Here is a 20,569-nt window from a genome sequence, read left to right as displayed (position 1 = left end):
TGCTAGAAGAGATACGCTTGTGTGTGTAGACACTCTTGCAAAGGCAGGCCATTACCGTGGGGATGGAATTCACCTAATACTGACTCCCACATATGATGTCATGGCATCCTGTATTGGAGAGAAACATGATTTAAAAACTAGCTAATAATTATATTTGAGTGAGCTTTGTTCTTGTTTTATTTTTTTCTTTCAAGCTTTGTACTTGCCACTTTATATATATATATATATATAATGTTGTCACCCAACTACAGATACCAATATTAATTTAATTAATTCATTGAAATTTAGGCACAATTTTCTTTCATAATGCTTCATTCTCTTTGAACCCAAAAAACCTTCAATCTCAAGCCTCTGCATGAAATGATTGACTTATTTTGGGAGAATGGAATGATTGTAACTTTTTTGGCCAAGAATGAAATGATTGTAATTGATCTTTATCAAAAACAATGCTGTGGGTTTAAATCTTCTTCATGAAAAATTTGTTTTCGTAGAATGGGATGATTGTAATTTACTTTTTTTTCCCCATGAAAACAACAAAACTGTGGGTTTAAATCTTTTACATGGACATGCTTTGGTGTAGTACTAAACTGGACTTTTGTAAGACTAATGATTTGAGAAAATATTTGGGTGTTCTGCTTTTACATGAGAGAGTTAAACTTGATACAACAACGGCTTTTGGTTTTTTTTATTGATGATTGTATGAGAACTCTCCTTCTAATTTTAGTTTTTTATTAGGTGTTTAATTTATGCAAGGGTAGAATGACACTCCCAATTATAAAATAAATGATAAGATTACCAATTGATGCTGGTTTTTGTAAAATGAATTATGGTCACTTAAATATAAATCTTGAATTTGAGTATGAGTAAATATAGAAAATACTTTTAAGAGAGTTACCTTCAATTATCTCGCTCAAATATAATATAGTCAAATAGATATATTAAAAAGAATAAAGAATATGATCTATGCATTACAGGGATCAAATTAAAAGCTCGCTTTATTATTGATAAGTGTAAATTCTTATAAATTTATGTATTACATAGGTTACATGGTAAAATATAGTTAATTTACTCTAATAATGATAACAATAAGAAGATATTTGTATTTAGACGTGTAGTTGTCAAGTTTAGGTTTACCTGCTTGGTCCAAAGAAGAAAAAATGGTCTGTGTTTACCTTTTCTTACCAACCGATTCATTTGTAGCTGCCTCTTGTCTAAGTTCATCGCTTCACGCTTCAAAATAAAACAACTATATTTTATTTAATATATTAAATAATAATTTTTGGATACTACCGGTACAGGATATATTGTTCGTAAAATTAAGGGAAAAATAATGGTTAAGTTTATAATTTTGGTTTTGTTGTAATATGATACAACTTAAACTTTCTAGTTTGACTGAACTGTAACATAGTTTTTAAAATTTGACTCGATATGTAAATCAGTTTTCACTATTTAAAATATTAATCTTGAAATTTTAAGAAATAAATTTAATATTTATAATTTTATTTTCTAAACTATAGACATCAATATCTTAAAATTTTAAAATTATATTATAAGAATTAAATTGTACTAAATCAAAGTTTAGAAATGTATTACAGTTAAATCAAAACTATGAAACTCAGGTTGTGTCAAATCAAAATTTAAAAATTAAGTTACAATTGAGTTAAAAGTAAAAAAACGAAACAATTAATTTTTTCCAAAATTAATTATTTTTATATTAGAAAGATGTATTATTTATATTCCAAAATTAATTATTTTTATATTAGAAAGATGTATTATTTATATTTAAAATTTAAAATTTTGTAGCTTCCTAACACTATTATCTATTTATCTATGATCTTAGTTATTGAAATTTTAAATTTGAGGGTCATTAAGAATTTTATGCATTTTTAAAGTTAAACTCTCTTCATCACAAATTATAAAATAATTTAAAACAAGATTACATATACAAATAAAATATAATAATAATAATACATTACCAACTTACTTTTTTAAAACAAAATTATAAACTTTAAAAAAATACTTTTATATAATCAATCATTACACTATATCGTTTCAATCTTGTATCCATTTAAAGGATAATATTGAAAAAATATTAGAAAAAAATCTTAATTTTCTTAAATTATTTTATATTTTAAAATAAAAAATTTCTCCAACATTGCCTTAAAAGTTGAAAATGACAGCATCTTTTTTGATAATCTTGCAAAGTTATACTTTGTTGTCTGTTTTTTAATTGAAAAAAATATGAATAAGAGGTATATATTTCATGTTTGGATGATGGCATTATCAAGAAAAAGAATATGGGTTTGTATCTTTATTCTCATTTTATTCTAGCTATACAGGTAAATGAATTCAAATCTTTTTTCTTGCTTCCAAAATTCATAAAAGTTCTACACAAATTGCACAAGCTAATTGGATAATTTCATCCCCAATTACTAAAATAATGAATTGATTTTATAAATAACTTGGTTTTGCAGGTACAAAAACCCAAATATTAGTGCCATGGTTTGAATAAATTATTTTGAAGGACTGGATACTAAATACTACAAAAAAATTTAATTAGTAATTTTAAAAAAAATTAAATGCTAAGAAAATTGTTGAAATAAAAAGTAGTTTTATTAATTTCATTAATAATGCTTATAAAAATAACTTATATAACTATATTTTTATTGTTAACAATATATTTAATAAAAATATTACGAAATGCATTGATACCCATGCATTGCTCAGCTACAAACTGGTTACAAGATTAAAAGTAGAGTAAAATACTCTAACAACCTCTTGCTGTTTTTTTTTAATTATATAAATTTCTCCTCTATTTTTTTTTTAAATTTTACATACTACTTTTAATTGCTTTTCTTAATTTATGTAAAAAAAATTATTAATGTCTTTTATTAAGAAGTATGAGTCAAATAAAACAAAGCGGAACGCCATGTAGTATTTTAATTTAATATTTAATAATTAAATGAGCTGTCCCTGAACCGTGCTTCAATATTATAATAAAAAAGCCTTTATACTTTTTTGAATGATGGGGAAATGAAAACACGATTTCCTTATTATTTACTTATATACAGTTATTTTAGTATCGCATAGTCAAACTTTTTTTTTTTGGCCAGAGTATAGTCATATTTGTTATTTAAAAAAATGATACTAACTGAAATTTAAGTTAAATCTTTCTCACGCCGTTAGTTTAAGCTAACGGGGGATGATGTGTTGCTAAAAAAGGTCTGACTATGATTGTATGTGGGCAAACACTGCCACGTAAATTAAGTCAACAGTTTTTTTGGGGATGAAATCCCTGTCCCTACGAGCAGTTTTTTTTAATTACTTTTTTAAAATAAATTAAAGTTACCAATGTTAAGTTTTTAAGAGATTAAAATTAAAATTATATTTTAAATTATACTGTTTAAATTTTAATTGAATTTTCAAAATTTATGATATTACAACAACACTAAATAATTTTATTCTATTAGGTAGAGGTGACTACATTTTTAAAATGTATGATATTATATTAATATATTTTATATTTATGTTGTTTTAAAATTTAGGGGTCCATTTGCTCTTTTATTCTTTTTTATTAAAAAAATATAAAAAGGAAATTACACAAACCTATACAATTTGGAGAAATTACTTCATGAACATTAATGATTTCATTTCTTATTAATTTCATTTATTCTCAATTTAAAATTTGAACATAATCGTTCACTCTTAGCTCGATTTATTTTGATAATCTTTTACATATTATTATTAAATTTTAATTATGTAATTAATTATTCATCATTATAACTGTTGACTTAGTTTTGGGATTCAAGTTTGGTGCCTCATGCCACTTGAGGATTTGCCAAGCATTCCTAAGGAATAGATTCTTGATGTGAGTAATAGATCAAAGAATTGCACAAGTTCCTAAAATCTTTTGTCACAATTTTTTTAGATTGTTAAAGTAGAATGAGAAACTAAAGGTATGCAGAAGGACAAATGAAGGTTGGCTACATTACTAGTGAGTATGCACAACTAGTGCTTCGATGACTTGAGGGAGAAGCTAAGTAAAATAGCTTGGGGAGCTTAAGCTAAACTAACAAAAACAGTTACACTGGGTGAACTTGGAGTGACCCAAGGTTAATTGTTTGAGTGTTGTGTTAGGTAAGTTGGTTTGAGTTTGAGTTTGTTGAGTTTTGTAAAGTCTCGAGAGACCTTCAATTATGCACTCATTGCCTATTTATAAGGAAAGGCAATGGCACACTTCTTCAAATTTAAATCTTGGCACCATGAGGAATAAATAACCGTCAAAGCCATTAGGCACCATGAGCGTGCTTTATTATGAGAGAGTGGAGGAAATAATTGCTTTGCTTTATGCAGAGAGTGTGAAAAGTGGGTGAGACTGGGTCGCCGAACCTTTAAAATGTAGCATTCTACTTAAATTCTGCAAGGTTGATTAACCATCGAGTCATTCTTGTCAAAACTAGATTGGGCTTTGATAATTCATTCTTTAAGCTTAGTGTGTCAAATTTGATCTAAACAATGATATTTAAAATTTTAATCTTTTACAATTATTTTTTTAATCACTCATCATCTTATTTACCCAGCCAAATATCTTCTACTTTTGTTTATATATAATACATGTTAAATATTAACTAATCCTTTAAAACTTTGTTCATCGTGTATTAGGAGACAGTATGTATATTTGAGTACATTGTTATAAATATTTTTTTAAAAAATTAAAAAGATCCATATTATTGTATTCCCATCATTTTTAATATGTAAGATATCTTAAAATAATCTTGAAAATGTATTTTAATTTTCAGTTTTAAACTTTAAGACCCATATATTTTCTTAAAAAAATTGAGTCTTCTATATTTTTTAAGTATCTTATTTTTTTTTTAAATTTTAACAAGGGAGACTGATTTTAAAGGATCAAAAGATTGAATTAAACAAAAATGTGCAAACTTATAACTCCCAACAAATGCCTACAAGTGAGATTTTCTAATTTATTAAAAAAAACTTGTTAAATATACCATTATTTAGAAATCATTTTCCTTCATAAATTAGCAAATATTACTTGTAAATTCATGTTTTGAGAATTGAAAATAAAAGTATGTGAATACTAAATCACTGAAAATGGTAATATATTTGACAAGTTTTTTTTTATAAATTAGTGAATTTTACTTGCAAATTATTATTTTAATGGTTGTAAGTCATGGAATGAGAGTGTCAAACTTTTATACCAAATTATTGAAGGATCTTTGATCCTTATTTTGAATTTTCAAATATTTTAGTTCTTGTTTAAATTTAATTAAATATTTTGGTAATTTAATAACATTCCCCTAAATTAACAATAGCGTTAAATGTAAACAGCAATCTGACATCTAAACTATAAGGCTAGGAGCATCTTAGACCTTAGACTTATCTTTTATGTAATGTTTTCTTTTAACTTTAGAAAAAGTTTAATGTAACCCCCTACCATTAACAAAAGTTAATTTTCTATAATTTTTTTAACCTTTTATTATTTCTTGATCTTTTTCTATCATTTTTTGTTTAACTAACAATCAAAATTTACTTTGTTAATGCTGGATTACTTTGTTTTCAAAAATTGAGAAGAAGCATTGTACCAAAAATAAGTTTAGGATCTCATATGCTCATAAACCTATAAATTAGGGATCAAATTGCCCTTTCATGTTTGAAAATATATCAAATTAATTTTAACCAATTTGGTTATTGTCCACCTTTAATCCTTAAATCATTGTCTTCCTTAATTCAATAATTAATTTGATTTTTAAAACCTTGAATTGTATTTTCTCCATTCTAAAATATGAGACATTTGTGGAGGTATTTCATTTTGTCAAAATATAAGATAATTTAAAAAAATTAAGGTTTCGCTAATGATATTTTTTTAATAGTATCCTTCAAATAGAAAAAGAATTGAAATTATATTATCATGTAATTATTAAATATGTTGAGATATTTTTAAAATTTTAAAATTTTATTTTGAAAAGTAAGTCTATAAAGTATTATTAGCACACTTTATTAATATACTTGGTTTTAGATTAATTTTTTATAATTTAAAATGGAAGGAATATCGTTAAAAAAACATAATTTTCTTTTGAGAACATTGGTCAAAAGACCAAGTAAAACGATATTTGGCCTAAATTAGGCAATTGAGTGGTTGACTTTGTAATCCATCACTCTATTGAACGATTTCTTTGCTCCTCAAGTCTACATATCGCACGTTGTACGGCAATCATACCAAAGCAATAATTGACTATGTATGATTCTGACTGTAGACTCATGAATTTGCTCCAATAATTTTTAGCCAAATTTACGTCAATATTTTAAATTTTAATCATTCAAATCTCTGCGAGTATGAAAGTGTACAAAATAAAATAACAGATTGGTTTAAAGTTTGAATTGCTCCGAAACATTTTATGCGTAGCAGGAGAAAGTCATAAGCATATTTTTATAAGAATTACCAGAAAGAGAGGATTTTTTTCGGAGTTTTAAATTTTAAATTCAGTTTCTCCTTTCCGTTGGATACGCAATTAATTAAATAATTCAAATTCAAAGAATTCTCTATCTTGATTTAAGTCTCTTTTCCTCATAATCAGAATTAAGAACAGTATCACAGCATATTTCTCTAATTTTTGCTCTATGATGAATCATTCTCTATAACTCATTCAATTATGATGGAAAATTATTCTTTTCTTTTGTGGGAAAAAACTAAAAAAAAAAAATCTCTAATGCTCCCACATGCCATGTCAGCATCACCGCTTGTCGCTTAGGACGTTGCATTTTTATTAACATGGAATTAAAACTCAACTCAGGTTTGTTGAATAGACAAATGATTCGGTGAATCAGTCCATGGCTAATGCAGTCCATATTAACAATGTTAAATAACAATCTAATAAGCAACTCTGTTTTGTTGGATCATGTGTGGTTTATACATGATTAATGTTCCGTTTACTCGTGGATTACTTCTTTTTATTTAATTATTACTCTTTTTCTTTTTGTATATGAATATTTTTATATATTTAAATTAAACTATAAGGAGCACAATCATTAGTTCACAAAATTTTATTGAATTTTACTTTTAGTTTTTATAATTTTTTTTGCTGTTTTTAGATCTTATAATTCCTGTAATTTAATATTGTCACTTAAAAACAAATATTATTCAATCTTACTGAAACTATATAATTGAAAATAATGACAAAAACTATAATGATTAAAAGCAAAATTTGATGAAATTATAGGGATTGTATTTTCCCAAACTATATTACCCCTTCACAACTCTCCCAAATGGTTTTTTGTCAAATCCATTTCTATAATCCTATTTTCCAGCATGAAAAAGTCTAACCAATTGCGTAGCCTAATTCAATATTTTATTTTTTTAAAAAAATTAAAATGGTTCTAAATATTGCCTCTAGAGTGTACACGTGGGTAAGTTTGTTAATTGTGATACGTTATTAGGTATGTTTAATTAATTATTAGTCCTTAGACATTAGAAAATTGTTTAAAAAATTATGTAGATGGATAGAAGAACAAGGCAACAAAAATTAATATTAGATCACCACAGGGTTCAAAGATCATTCATCTAGTAGCTTTCATCAACAATATAATTTGGACATTATGATATATGCTATTAAAGAGAAACGGGACCATTTTGCCATTTATGTCATACCTTTTTGACTTCTTAAATCAATTCCAATTTTAAAACAGAAATCCCAAAACAATTGGAAAACATTTAGGAAAAATTGGTCAATGTCTTTTTAATAATCTTCCACACTTCGTCAGAAATTTTAAGCATATCTTAAAGAAGAAAAAAATTGCAAATAACTTCAATTATTATCCACATTTCTTTAAAAGTCTTCAACGTATCTTCAAGAATTTTGGAAGGTGTGAGTGGGTATTTTTGATTTTGAATTTCTGAAGAATTTTGAAAGAACTAGCACACAACACCAAGAAAAGCTAAGGGTGGATTGAGTGTTTATGAATTTTTTCAACTTTAATTTAAGAAGTTTTTCAGAAAAACTGAGTGTAATGGAGAAAGCAAGATCAAAAGTAGAGTGTTACAAAAATGACCCAATGAAACTCAGATAATGTGCTAAGAAGATAATCTAACACGTTATGCAAGAGTTCGGATACAACTTACTGAAATTCTATGGATGGCACACAAGATAGAGTGACTAGCATGTGATTTAGTGAGCTCAAGAGGAAAACTTAGTTTTGTGAATAAATAACAAAGTTAAATGAAGGATATAGCAAGCTTATCATTAGAAACTCAAAACAAAAACTAAATCATGTTCAAAGCGAATAACGTGCTATTTAGGTGGATAGCTTGTTAACTGAAAGTCATGCATGTGAAAAAGCAATTTTATGCTTTCTAAAACATGTGAAGATAATTTGTTTTAACTTTAACCTTTCAAAAAACATTATAGAAACTATTTTCTTTTTGAAATCAAGCTTTCAACGACTCTTTACAATTTAATTCTATGAATTAAAAATAAAATCATATTGTTCCAAATCTTCTTGAGTATCTCTAGTTTGATTTCTTTTTTATTTTTGGTTATTATTCTCTCAATATGCCCTCCAAAACAATCCTTCTAAAGGATTTATTATCATCAAAACAAAGTAATCCAACACATTTTAAGCTGGGGTTTAGTTAAAATTAAAGTTAGAAAGTAAACAACTAATAAAATATTATTTAAAAAAATAAAAGGTGTGATTTAGGTTTCAAAATCAAAAAATTAAAACTTGAACTAAACTATTTGGTTTTGAAATTTCTAAAGCAAAATCAAATCTTACAAATAATTGGCTTTCATCAATTTTTATTGAAGTTGTTTTATTTCTTTTGGTGATTGTGAACACCCTTAATAATAATATTAATTAGATTATTGAAAATTTCTTTATGCGTCACATTATAAGTCACATTCGTGGGGTCACCAACTACATTGATCTTACATCTCCAACCCTTTGCCTTCTTAGCACTCGAGATACAATGCTTCAAAAAAGCAGTAATTCACCCAAGAAGTATAAAGGATGTGACTTTCAGCATGATTGGAAGAATAACAAGTCAAGAAACATACATGAAATTTGAAATCTTCCATGCACCTAAAATAAGCACATCACAAGGCAGCGTTGTTCATACAATGCCCATCGAACTCTAAAGGGGAAGCATGTATCAATATACTCTACAAAACTCATCATTATATTCTTTTATTTACACACTACTCTAAGATACAACAGCCATCAGACCCACAACTCGCTTACAGTAATGTAGCAAGAAATATCTTGCACATAATTTTAAATCTGTTTCCACGACCGAACTTATTAGTGACTTGCATTACTTTCTGGTTGCCACTAGAGAATTATTCATTACGATCTAGATCCAGCATTCTTCGCTCAGGTAAGATTGATGAATGAAAGTGCTATTGCTATAACATGTTCTCATTCTCTTGAAATTTTAAAATAGGGCAAAAAACATTTTTAAAACAAAGTTTCCTTAAGAAACACAAAAAACGAGAACTAATTTGAGAATAAAATTCAGGCAACCTTGAGTTATATCATGCTCTAGTACTCCTTACAACATTCTACATGATTCAGAATATTCTATCAAACTTCTTAATAAATTTTACAAACTGTTATCCACAAACATTAGACAGTCCTACAAATTAGTTTGGCTCCAACACCAGAAATAATTAGAACCAAAATAATACAAACATTCATTGCTTATTTACTTGTTTTGGAAGGTAAGAGCCAAAACTGTGGCATCATCATCAAGGAGAGGCCTTATCACCTAACTTACCATTCTCATTCTTCTTCTTCCTGTCAAATGGGAATGGTCTGAATCCGTTGGTAAGCAATTCCTCAACCTCCTCAAACTGAAGACCTTTGGTTTCAGGCACTAAGAGGTACATAACCACAAGTCCAACAAAAGAGAATCCAGCAAACAAGAGGAATGTGCCGGCTGAGCCGAGCGCCTCGATCATGCTCAAGAATGATTGACTCACGATGAGATTTGCAGCCCAGTTTGCAACTGCAGCTATGCCTCCTCCTGCTCCTCTGAATCTCAATGGATATATCTCAGAGTTCAGAACCCAAGGCACTGTTCCCATCCCAGGAGCATATGCAAGGATGTACAATCCCAAGATTAGAACAGCCAGGATACCGATTCTACTTGGACAGCCCTCGGAAAACCAGACTCGGTGCTGTCCACGACATGTTTCTCGGACAGTCTTGTCTGATGCCAAACATGCTCCTGGCAAAAACTGCATATAGGAGACCGAGAGAAATGGTTACTTCTTGGCTGATCAAGACGCTGGCCTATGGTTTTGGATCTTCTCCATTTACAAAATGAATGTAGACGGAGCATTAAAGATAAAAACAAGAAAATGTTGCATTTAGAAAAAGAGTGTAACATAAGAAAATACTCCCTCCGGTCTATAAATAATATAAGATTGGTAACAATTTTGTGGTTTTCGAAAAAAAGTGGGTTGAAACCTTGAAAAAAAATTATAGCATATTTCTAGTTATACCCTCATTAAATGGCCGTAAAAGTGCCTTAATAATTGGAATTTTAATGCATTACCTTTTCAATATGAATAATAAATGAAATAAGGGTATATTTGAAAAAAATTCTAACAACTATCCAATGCCTATATTTTGGACAAAGAAAGGAAAAAGGAGATTTTAAGTAAATCCAACAATAAATGATAGATAAATCAAATTAATTATGAATATAAATCATAGATCTCAAAGGTTATTTGAAGTAATAATATATGCAACATGCTTATGATTGTTATAATTGGCTAAGCTAATTTAAAAGTTTTCTTGAAAAATCAGTTACATAATAGAAAATTAGCTTCTTCTTCTTCTTCTTCTTCTTTTTCCGTGACAATGATCATGTTTCCTACACAGTAAGCTTACTAAAGAGGGAACAAACCAGTTACTTCTGGTGGGGTAATTTGACTGCGTAATCTTATTAAGGATTTTACATGTACCTAGAAAAGGGTCAAACATACATCAAAAACATGTTATATGTAAAGAAGGAAAACAAATAAAAAAAAAGTACTTACTTCATCATCACCATGAGCACAGTAGGCACATTGTACTTTCAAACAAGTCATGCAGTTCCATGAAGAAGTATCTGAGGCCTTTGTATAGGCCGGGCATGAAGAATTCCCTCCAAAGCTCAGAGTGTCCATGTTGCTTATACCAGGAGCATGCTTAGCAGCTTGAAAGAATGTACCACTAAGAATCACAAGACACACAATGATTCCAACAGTGGAGACAAGCATCAATTTTCGCCTCCCGAATCGATCAATCAAAAGCATGCTTATGATGGTGCCAGCCACGTTGAGCCCAGAAGTGACCAGAGAAAGTGCAAGAGCCGTTGAGTTGGAAGCGATTCCAGCGAATTGAACGATGGTCGGGCTGTAATACATGACTGTGTTGATGCCTACGAACTGCTGAACTACTTGAACTGCAATGCCTGCATACAAAGCTCTTCGAATCGCCGGGGTTGACAATGCTCTCTTCAATTTTTCTGTGAAATGATTCCCCATTGAGGCTTCCATTTCCTTCTCTGCTCTTACAGATTCTTGCATAGCACTCATCTCATCTTCAACCTCACCAGGGGGGTAAACTTTTGTTAGGATTTTCCTAGCTTCATCTTCTTTTCCCTGCTTAAAATGAAACTATGAATTTCTTTAGGGTACATTTGGATGCATGAGAATTTGAATTTGGATTTCAACCACGTCTCAATTTGGATGCAAAGTCTTTGGTGATCCAAATCCATATTTTATTTTAACTTCTTTGTAATTTCAAATCCCTTCTATTCTTCATGAGAGGTTATAATAAAACATTTTTATAAAATAGAAATCCACGAAGAGAAACAGAGAGCATGGAACTATTTGTAAAGAATCTTCATGAGAGCCAGTCATTTGCCAGAGTGATTCATTCTCATGTTCATGCATGATATCAGAAACAATGCTATCTAAAGGAGAAAAGTCCTAAAAGAAGAGAGAGAAAAATAACTATCAGAGCAGTTTATAAGCATCAAAACCTACACAGAATTTGATTAATCAGATATAGAAAAAATTAATTATGCATTACCTCTCTGAAGAGCCATCTTGGTGACTCAGGAAGGAAACACATCAAAATGAACTGAAAACAAGCTGGAATTGCAGCCACTCCAAGCATACCACGCCATGTCCAAGATGTCTGAACCAAGTCAAATTGAATAGATAAAACTTAGCCCTATAAACACGAGTTATTCTAAAGCTTTAAGCTTTCACTATAGTCTCTCAAAATGTAGTCTAATTCTGAGTTCATTTGGTATTTACCTCCAAAACTGATCAAACTTGATGTGAACCATTCCAAGTATTAAAAATTGAACCAAAATAAACACGGTTTAGAGGGTCTGAATTTGATCTTAATAGTTCAAATGAAAGTGATGGACACTGTGCAAATATCCCAAGGGAGGAACACTGATTTCAGCTTTGTCTATTTATTATTTTGCCCCATCAACTTTGGAAACTTGTTTCATTTTACTACCCTAAACTATCATACAAAGAACAAAAGTTACATATTACTGTGAACTAACATCTACAAGTAATGGATTTATTATTGTGTAATATCTTAAAGTATCATGTGACAATGCTTTAAGAGACAACAAGAGCATAAAGTTATAGTAGCATGTATGAGTATATTGACACCTTTCAGTTGACAATATATCTAAAGGCTTGGTTGTTGATAGAAAACAATGATGCTGTACAATTCATGTAGCTGACTCCACAATAAGATAATGCTTGTTGTTGTATCATGTGACAATAATGTGAACAAGCTATTAATATTAACTTACACATAATATATATATATATATATTACCATTTTGTAATAATGTAACAAAGTTAAGTGTTACATTTGAAAGTTAGTATACCAAAAAGATAAGTAGGTTGAAGCATATACCTTAGCGAAAGCCAAGTTGATGAGGTATGAGAGGAACTGGCCACCAGTGATGAGGAAACCATTAATGCAAACTAAGGCTCCTCTGATCTTAGCAGGAGAAGCTTCAGAGATGTACAAGGGAGCATTCATGGAAGCCATTCCAACACCCAAACCGACAAAGATTCGCCCGAGAATGATGACCCACGGAGCCGGAGCAGCCGCCATGACAATAGCTCCAACAATGAACAAAACATCAGCAATCAGAATTGATTTCCTTCTCCCCAGCTTGTCTGTCATCCATCCTCCAACTGCAGCACCAATTATAGCTGCTGCTACAGCCATACTCACAATGTTCTCCTGAATTCAGTGTATAACTATCAGTATGGATAAATATATGTAACAAGCAAAGAACTTTTGCAATGCACAGGTATCAGCATTTTTAAAAAGTTGCACAGCCTTGGATACCAATATTGAAATATATTAAAAGATTTTGTTTTCAGAATATATATTGGCATTGATGATCATTTGATCCCGAAAAGAAATATCTTATTGCAAACTAAGTTTCAATGCATTTTACACGAGTTGGTTGATTGTTTAAAATTTGTAACTAGCTATCTGTTAGTACCAAATTGATTGCTTACTTTTTGTTTGTAGGAGAGATTTTTGTGAATTTTAAAGTTCAAAGAAAATAAAGAATTGTAATTTTAATTATTTTGAAAAGAAATCTATAGAATTTACCCCCTTATTTAAAAAAAAAAGGTTTAGCCAAGGAGTGATGTATAACTATAAGATTTTGTTTTTAAAACATTACAAACAAGCTTGACCATTTGTGCTGTATTGATAATTAAAAATTTGTAACACAATAATTGCAACAAGTGTAACTAGATAATTAACTTCTATAATATATTCCTTAATAAAACCAATCATTTTAGTTCTTATCTTTAAGGATTTAAAATCAATAAAAAAAATTATATTTCTTTTCCAATGGACCCACAATTATGTCCAAGAATCTTCAAACTTGTAGTTATACTCAGCATTTAAAGTTATTAGTGAGTTTTAGAATCTTATTATAAAATTTTAAGGAAGTACTGTCAATATTCAAATAAATTATAATTTTAAAATAAGTTTGATATAAATTTCCTTAATTTTTTAGAGTAAATTTTTAAAACTCAAAGTCTTTTTAGTCTAGAAAATTAATAACAATAATTTTTAAAATGTATTTACATAATATTTTATTATATATAAATCTATAAATCTATAAATATGACTTAATTGTCAATATGTGCTTCTTCCATTCAAAAATAGAATACATTTTTATGATGTTAAATGTTACAAAATATAAAATATTTTTAGTTTTTTAATATATAGTTAATGAGTATGTTTAAAAAACCCTATTAATAAATAAACTACTTAACACTCCACCTTTAAGTATAACGCCTTATTAAATAAAAAATATAAAAAAATATTAGTTTAAAAATAATTAATTAACTTATCATGAGTATAATTTGATTAAAAATATCTTTTTTTTAATAGAATGAGTAATTTTTTCAACACACATTGATGCAATGATGTTTTCCTTTCATCTCAATATTTGAACAAGAATAAATGCGCAAATTAACTTTTCAATTATAGGTCTAAAAACGTTTGATACTCTAAAATTATCTTTTGCATGGTATTTTTATTTAACTTTTAAAAATGATATAATTTAACATTTTTTATTAATAAAAATTAACTTTTGACATTTAGTTGATAGAAAATAATTAAAAAAGGTTTCTAAAAATTATAATAAATAACTCAAAACTTATAGATATGTGCTCAAACAATTATAAAAAAGGATCAATGAATTTTTTACAGTCTTTCTTTTATAATTTTTGAAATTTTTTTATTATTTTCTGATCAATTAACTGTTAAAATTAACTTTTATTAATAACAAATTAAATTACATCATTTTTAATTAAAAAGAAATATTATATAAATAATAAGTTTAAGATATACTTTTGAATTTACAATTTAGGGTGAATTTTGTTATCTACCTCGTTAAATAGATATCAGACCTCTTGTGGCTGTGTTTTCCAAGATAAAAAGCTGCTTCTGTGAGATTTATATTTACACACACAAACACACTATTAATGATTTGTATTGACTTGCAATTTTTTCTAAAAAAGTGAGCGAACAGCTTGCCCTTTCGCTGTTTCGCATTACCTGCTGGGGACCACTTTTAACTAGAAAAGGAAAAAAGAGAGAGAACGCTGAGATGCTTCAAAGGCAACCTTACACCAAGTAACAATCACCGGAAACTGAAATTTGGGTCACAAGTTTCCCCTTCTTGGCATGAAATTAAAATCTTTTATATATTTTTGTCTCTTTCTTTCAAAGCTTTAAAAAAAATAAAAATAAAAAAAGGAAAAGAAAAAAAGCATCTGAGTGGGGACCCTCATCCTTCAGACTTCAGAGCATCCCCATATTTGAGAGGAAGAAAGAAAGAAAAAAAGAAGATAAAGTGACCTGAAGCCATGTTTTCTTGTCAACTTCCTCAAACTCCTCTCGAATATACAGCAAAGCTCCAGAAATCACACCTACATTTGCATGAACCAGAAATCACATTTGAAAGAAATGAGAGAAAGGGACGAGACTTGAAAAAGTACTGCACTCTATTCATCTATAAAGCTCACAATATATCAACCAATTTAAGAAGTCACGATAATAAAACAATCAATCCAACTCAGTTTCCAAACTCTGCAAAATGGTCACAGTCCAATGTGATTCCAGAAAACAGAACAGGTGGTTTTGCCCAGAAAGATGCCTTTAGAAGAGTTTGGAGTTCAGCTTGAAAACCGACTCGATCCGAATTAGTCCCGAATGCATTGTAGAGAGAGGAGGAGGAGGGAATTGAAGTACCTGTGTCGTAGCCGAAGAGGAGGCCGCCGATTCCGGCAGATAGAGCGAGGCGCATGATGTAGGGAGAAGCAATGGATCGCCGGAAGCATTCCGTGAACGCCGTCTTGTCGGCACCGCCGTGACCACCTTCCATCTTCTTCTTCTTCTTCTCCGATTTCCTCACTGATCACTGTGTGTGCTGTGTGTTTTCTTCAGAAACCTAGACATTTGAATTTCATTACTCTGAACTTTTTCGAGTCCCGACATGAAACGTCTTTTGTTCTTTTGCTTCCTATTTTACCGCTTCTTCTTCCAACCAATATGAGCAAAATATGGGGAAGCAAAGCTCGCTCGCGCCATTTTCTGAGGACTATCCCAATTTTTTTATCAATTAATTACTTTTAATCTTTTTTATAAAACTTTTAAATTTTAGTTTGATTTCATAGCTACTCGAAAAATACTTTCACGACAAACATATACTTTAACCCATTAATTGTAAAAAATACGTGGTGGTATCTTCTAAGGATCCTAAATGCAATTCTCTCTATTATAAATTGTATAGTTTATTTTGTCCCAAAAAAATTGTATAGTTTATAAATATTTGAAAACTGAAAATAGTGACTGGCATGTGAACTTTGGGAAGAAAAGCCCAATTTGAGTTCAACTAGTTGAATGACCGGCGGGGCCCGGATATACTTTAAATTGATTTAATGGTTTAAAATGGTTATAATTTTAATATTTTTTGGAAAAAATATATAAGAGAAAAAAAATTTATCCAGAAATTAAAAAAGAACTAAATATAAAAAATTCAAAAGATAATACTGACATATTCTAAACGAGAAAAAAATTACCACAGCTGAGACTGAAAGTAGAATTTATAAATTTATATATAATATATCAATTTATGATTATGATACAAGAAAAAGGAAAGACAAGTTGAAATTAATCAACATAAGGAAATATATATATATATATATATATAGTTTGTCGTTGAAAAATTGATAAGTTGAATTTTGTCTGGTAAAGATAAGGATTGAAACCTCCTTCTCATCATTGTCGGTTTCTATTGTCGCTGAGGGCTCTCAGTTTGAGCTTAACACTGGCAATCTCATATGTATGCGGCATAGAATTCCAAAATTAGATATCGTTAATTTTATATTTTATAATAGTTTTAAAATGATTGCATAAAAGCAAACATATTCCTTCAATATTAGTACAATATAAGTTATTTTTTTAAAAAAATTCACTTGATTCAAAATATAAGTTATTAAGTATGTGTTATATATATATATATATATATTTTAATTAGACCCTTCTTTTATTGAGTAATTGATTAAAGTATATTTAAATAAGTCAAATATTATATTGATTATATTCAAAAGTACGTTTAAAAAGATATAAAAATTTTAAAAAATTAAATTTTTAATGAAACTTTTTAGAAACATAATTTAGTTAAAAATGTCAGGAGCGTTATGATTTTTAATTCCAGAATTTTTCTGGATTGTTGATTCAATCCCAAACTTTAAATCAAACAATTTAGTCTTATAGTTTATTGACTTAAAAGTAAAATTATCTTTAAATAAAAATTCATTCTCTCAATAAAATATTATATTCTCATCCCTCCTATTCTATTCTACTCTCTTCATCTCTGTATATAAATTTTTTTAATTACATCACGTAAATCAATAAAATTAATTATCTACTTAAAAGCATAATAATATTTTCATTCTGCTCTTAATTGTTCTAAACAAAAAAATAATCCTTTTTTCCAAAATAAATTTATAAATATATCTTTTTTTCTTTTTAATATAATAAGAGAATAATGATTCATTTATTAAAAAAAATATTGACAACTTCCCATATTTAAAGGGGAAAAAAAAAGTTTAGAAAAGGAGAGAATAATTCATTAAAGGACTCCTTTGTTTCCTCGTAAACTCTCAAACATACGGTCTCCATCTGCCGACCTTTATTAGTGACTGATTAAGAGTTCAATCCTACATTCTAGCGCAACCACTTGTTTAAAAAAAAAAAAAACCCACAAAAAAAAATCCAATTTCATATTTGTTCACATTTCGTGAGATGAAGAGGTAAAGCTATCAGGTATTAGTATTAGTATTACAATTAAAATTATGAGATTTATAAGTATACTTGAGAGGAAAAAACAGAGACTCACCTCACAGACACAAAGCCCCTAGTCTTAGAATGCTTCGTCTTGCTTCCTCTTTCTTCCAGGGACTCCAAATTTAAAAGCTCACGGATGGACACAGAGGATATATATATACATATATATATATTCCCTTTGAATTACAATAAGTCATTTTTTTAATTTTACTTAATTTAAGATATAAAATATTAAACAGGTGTTATATATTTTCTTTTGATTACACTATTACTTTATTGAATAATTAATGAAGATTTTTAAATAAGTCAAATATTTTATATATCACACTCAACGGCACAATTAAAAGCATATAAAATGTTTAGAAAATCAAAACTTTAAATTAAAATTGACTTATATTATAATACGGAGATAATATATACTATCTTCATCTTAAATTATAAGATATTTTAAAAAAATAAACATTTTAAAATATAAGATATTTTAATAAAAATAAAGTTTTATTAATAATATTATTTTAATACTATTTTTTTATATATTCTTCCTGTTTAATATTCTTTAATAAATGAAGCATTAAATTGTTTAACATTTTTAAAAATTTGTAATTTTATTTTTTAAAAAATAAGATTATAAAATTTATTTGATTAAAGATATACGGAGAGAATAAAAGAGATAAGTAATTACTCCTGGGAAAGATGAATTGGCAATGAGTCATGGTTCGCCCCTCAGATTCTGTACTTTGTATAGTACACACACTTCCATGTATGGGCATCATGCAACGGACCTCTTTCTATCTGCATTTAGTGCACATTCAATTCTTGTGAAATTCTTTTGTGGGTCGTTTGGATTCGATAAGAACCATTTGCCCATTTATAAACGAGAAAAATGAGAGTTAAGTCTTTTAAAAAATAAATTAATGACAGTTAAATTTTTTAATAAATATTTTTACATAATAAATTATAAATATCAATGTAAATGATTACAAACAAATTTTTTATTATAATTTAAAAATTATATTTAATATTTAAATATTTATTTGTAATCGAAACTCTTGAATTTATAATAATTTAAATTGATATTTTTAATTTATTTTTTAAAAAATTATTGAAAATTTAATTGATATTCATTCAGTATTTCGAACCTAACTCTTGTTCATTCATTTGTAAATCTCAAATATTTAATGAATTTATTGTATGCCACTACCAATGCCAGCAACACCTCCTCTCCTTTCTTCTTTTTACCTCACCTCCTTCTTACCAGAGCCCTCGTCTGATTAATTTGAAATTTGAATCAAATGTTAATTAGATTTCCTTTAGAAACTATCTTTTTTTTTTTCATTTTAAGAAATTGGAAGTACTCCCTCTGTTTTTATTTATAAAAAAAATTATCACTTTTAACTTCTTTTAACTTCTGGGCCAACATGCAACAGGAACTTTTTTTATTTATAAAAAAAATTATTACTTTTAACTTCTTTTAACTTCTGGGCCAACATGCAACAAGAACTTCTCAAAGAGATTCTAGCTAGAATTAAAGCATTTGAGAGCTCTTGGCATACTCATTGAAGTGTGGTGGCTTGTGCCAAAGTGTACTGCACTTGAAGGCTTAACATGAATGCCCTTATCAATGTTAGATCAGATGGTTACATCCAAGAGAATTTGGGTGTTGAACAAATTTTTAACTTTTTAAAATATGTCTTTTAAAATTGAGCTTGATTTGAAACAAGAAGTTTATTAAAATAAGTGTTTGGCAAAAATAAAAAGGGGGTTTCGCAATACGTGTCAAAGACATAAGGTCTCAAAAGGATGAAAGAACTGGACTTTTAATCAAACACGGGGAACCCAAGTTCCCTTACCACAATTCACTTGGATGCAAGAATGTGATGTGGAGAAAATTAATTTAAATGTAGAAAAGCAAAGATATATTAATTAAAGAAAGAGGTGGTAGGGCTATGCTGGCCGTATAACAAAAAATAAAGACTAAAATTATATAATAAAACAAAAAATAAATAAAGTAATAGACGTGAAGTTTGAAAATTTGACTGACAGTTTGTTGATGCTGATGATAATTTTTGTTAAAAGAGAGCTCCTTTATTTATAGATGATTCTAACTTGGTAACCAAACCCCATGATCATCAGTTTTCTTGAATTTATGAACCACTTCCTCCATTGTGGTTACTCATCATGGGTAGAGTGTGGATGGTCTTGACTTAGTAGCTAAAACTTTATAAATATGTTCTTTTAATTATTTTAAAGACAAGTAAGTTGAATTGAGATTGGGCCTCCAAATTCACAATTTGGATGCAAACAATAAGTTTAATTAAATTTCAAATACTTTGGTTAAAAAGCAGTGTAATATGGGATAAAATATAATTAAGCTTAGTTTAGGATATTAAGATTATCCAATAGAAATATTTAAATAAGAATATTAATCCATTAAAATTAGTTTTGATTATTTATTTTATTATTATCTTAAATATGAATATTTTTTTAAATTAGATTTAGGATTTAGATATACATTCATCATCTTATTATTCTTTTAAAACTCTATAAATAGAGTTAGGTTTTCATTTACATTTAACTTTGAATATTATTGAATAGAATTTTTAAGAACTCTCATTTTCCTCCTTCTTCTTTCTCTCAC

The 20,569-nt window shown here is 28.3% G+C and overlaps 1 protein-coding gene across 1 annotated transcript; it reads right to left on the bottom strand.

The window, feature by feature from the left end:
- Positions 1 to 9,527: 9,527 nt before the first annotated feature.
- Positions 9,528 to 16,137, bottom strand: LOC129306713 (inositol transporter 4-like). The gene is made up of 6 exons (XM_054947431.1): positions 15,832 to 16,137; positions 15,439 to 15,509; positions 12,955 to 13,290; positions 12,100 to 12,207; positions 11,061 to 11,666; positions 9,528 to 10,253 (listed from the first exon to the last, which is right to left on the bottom strand). The coding sequence occupies exons 1-6, from the start codon at positions 15,962 to 15,964 to the stop codon at positions 9,762 to 9,764; spliced, it is 1,746 nt and encodes a 581-aa protein (XP_054803406.1). The 5' UTR covers positions 15,965 to 16,137; the 3' UTR covers positions 9,528 to 9,761.
- Positions 16,138 to 20,569: the final 4,432 nt, after the last annotated feature.

This window comes from Prosopis cineraria, unplaced genomic scaffold (genome assembly GCF_029017545.1).
Source record: "Prosopis cineraria cultivar Desert tree isolate PC_DT_omini unplaced genomic scaffold, ASM2901754v1 PC3, whole genome shotgun sequence".
NCBI classification, from domain to species: domain Eukaryota; kingdom Viridiplantae; phylum Streptophyta; class Magnoliopsida; order Fabales; family Fabaceae; genus Prosopis; species Prosopis cineraria.
This window is presented reverse-complemented; position numbering and strand designations above follow the sequence as displayed.

Coding starts and splice junctions, on each gene's coding strand:
- LOC129306713 (XM_054947431.1), bottom strand. CDS start 15,964: ATGGAAGGTGGTCACGGCGGTGCCGACAAGACGGCGTTCACGGAATGC. Junction 15,510..15,831: donor CCTCTTCGGCTACGACACAG/GTACTTCAATTC, acceptor ATGCAAATGTAG/GTGTGATTTCTGGAGCTTTG. Junction 12,208..12,954: donor TCAACTTGGCTTTCGCTAAG/GTATATGCTTCA, acceptor GACTTGGTTCAG/ACATCTTGGACATGGCGTGG.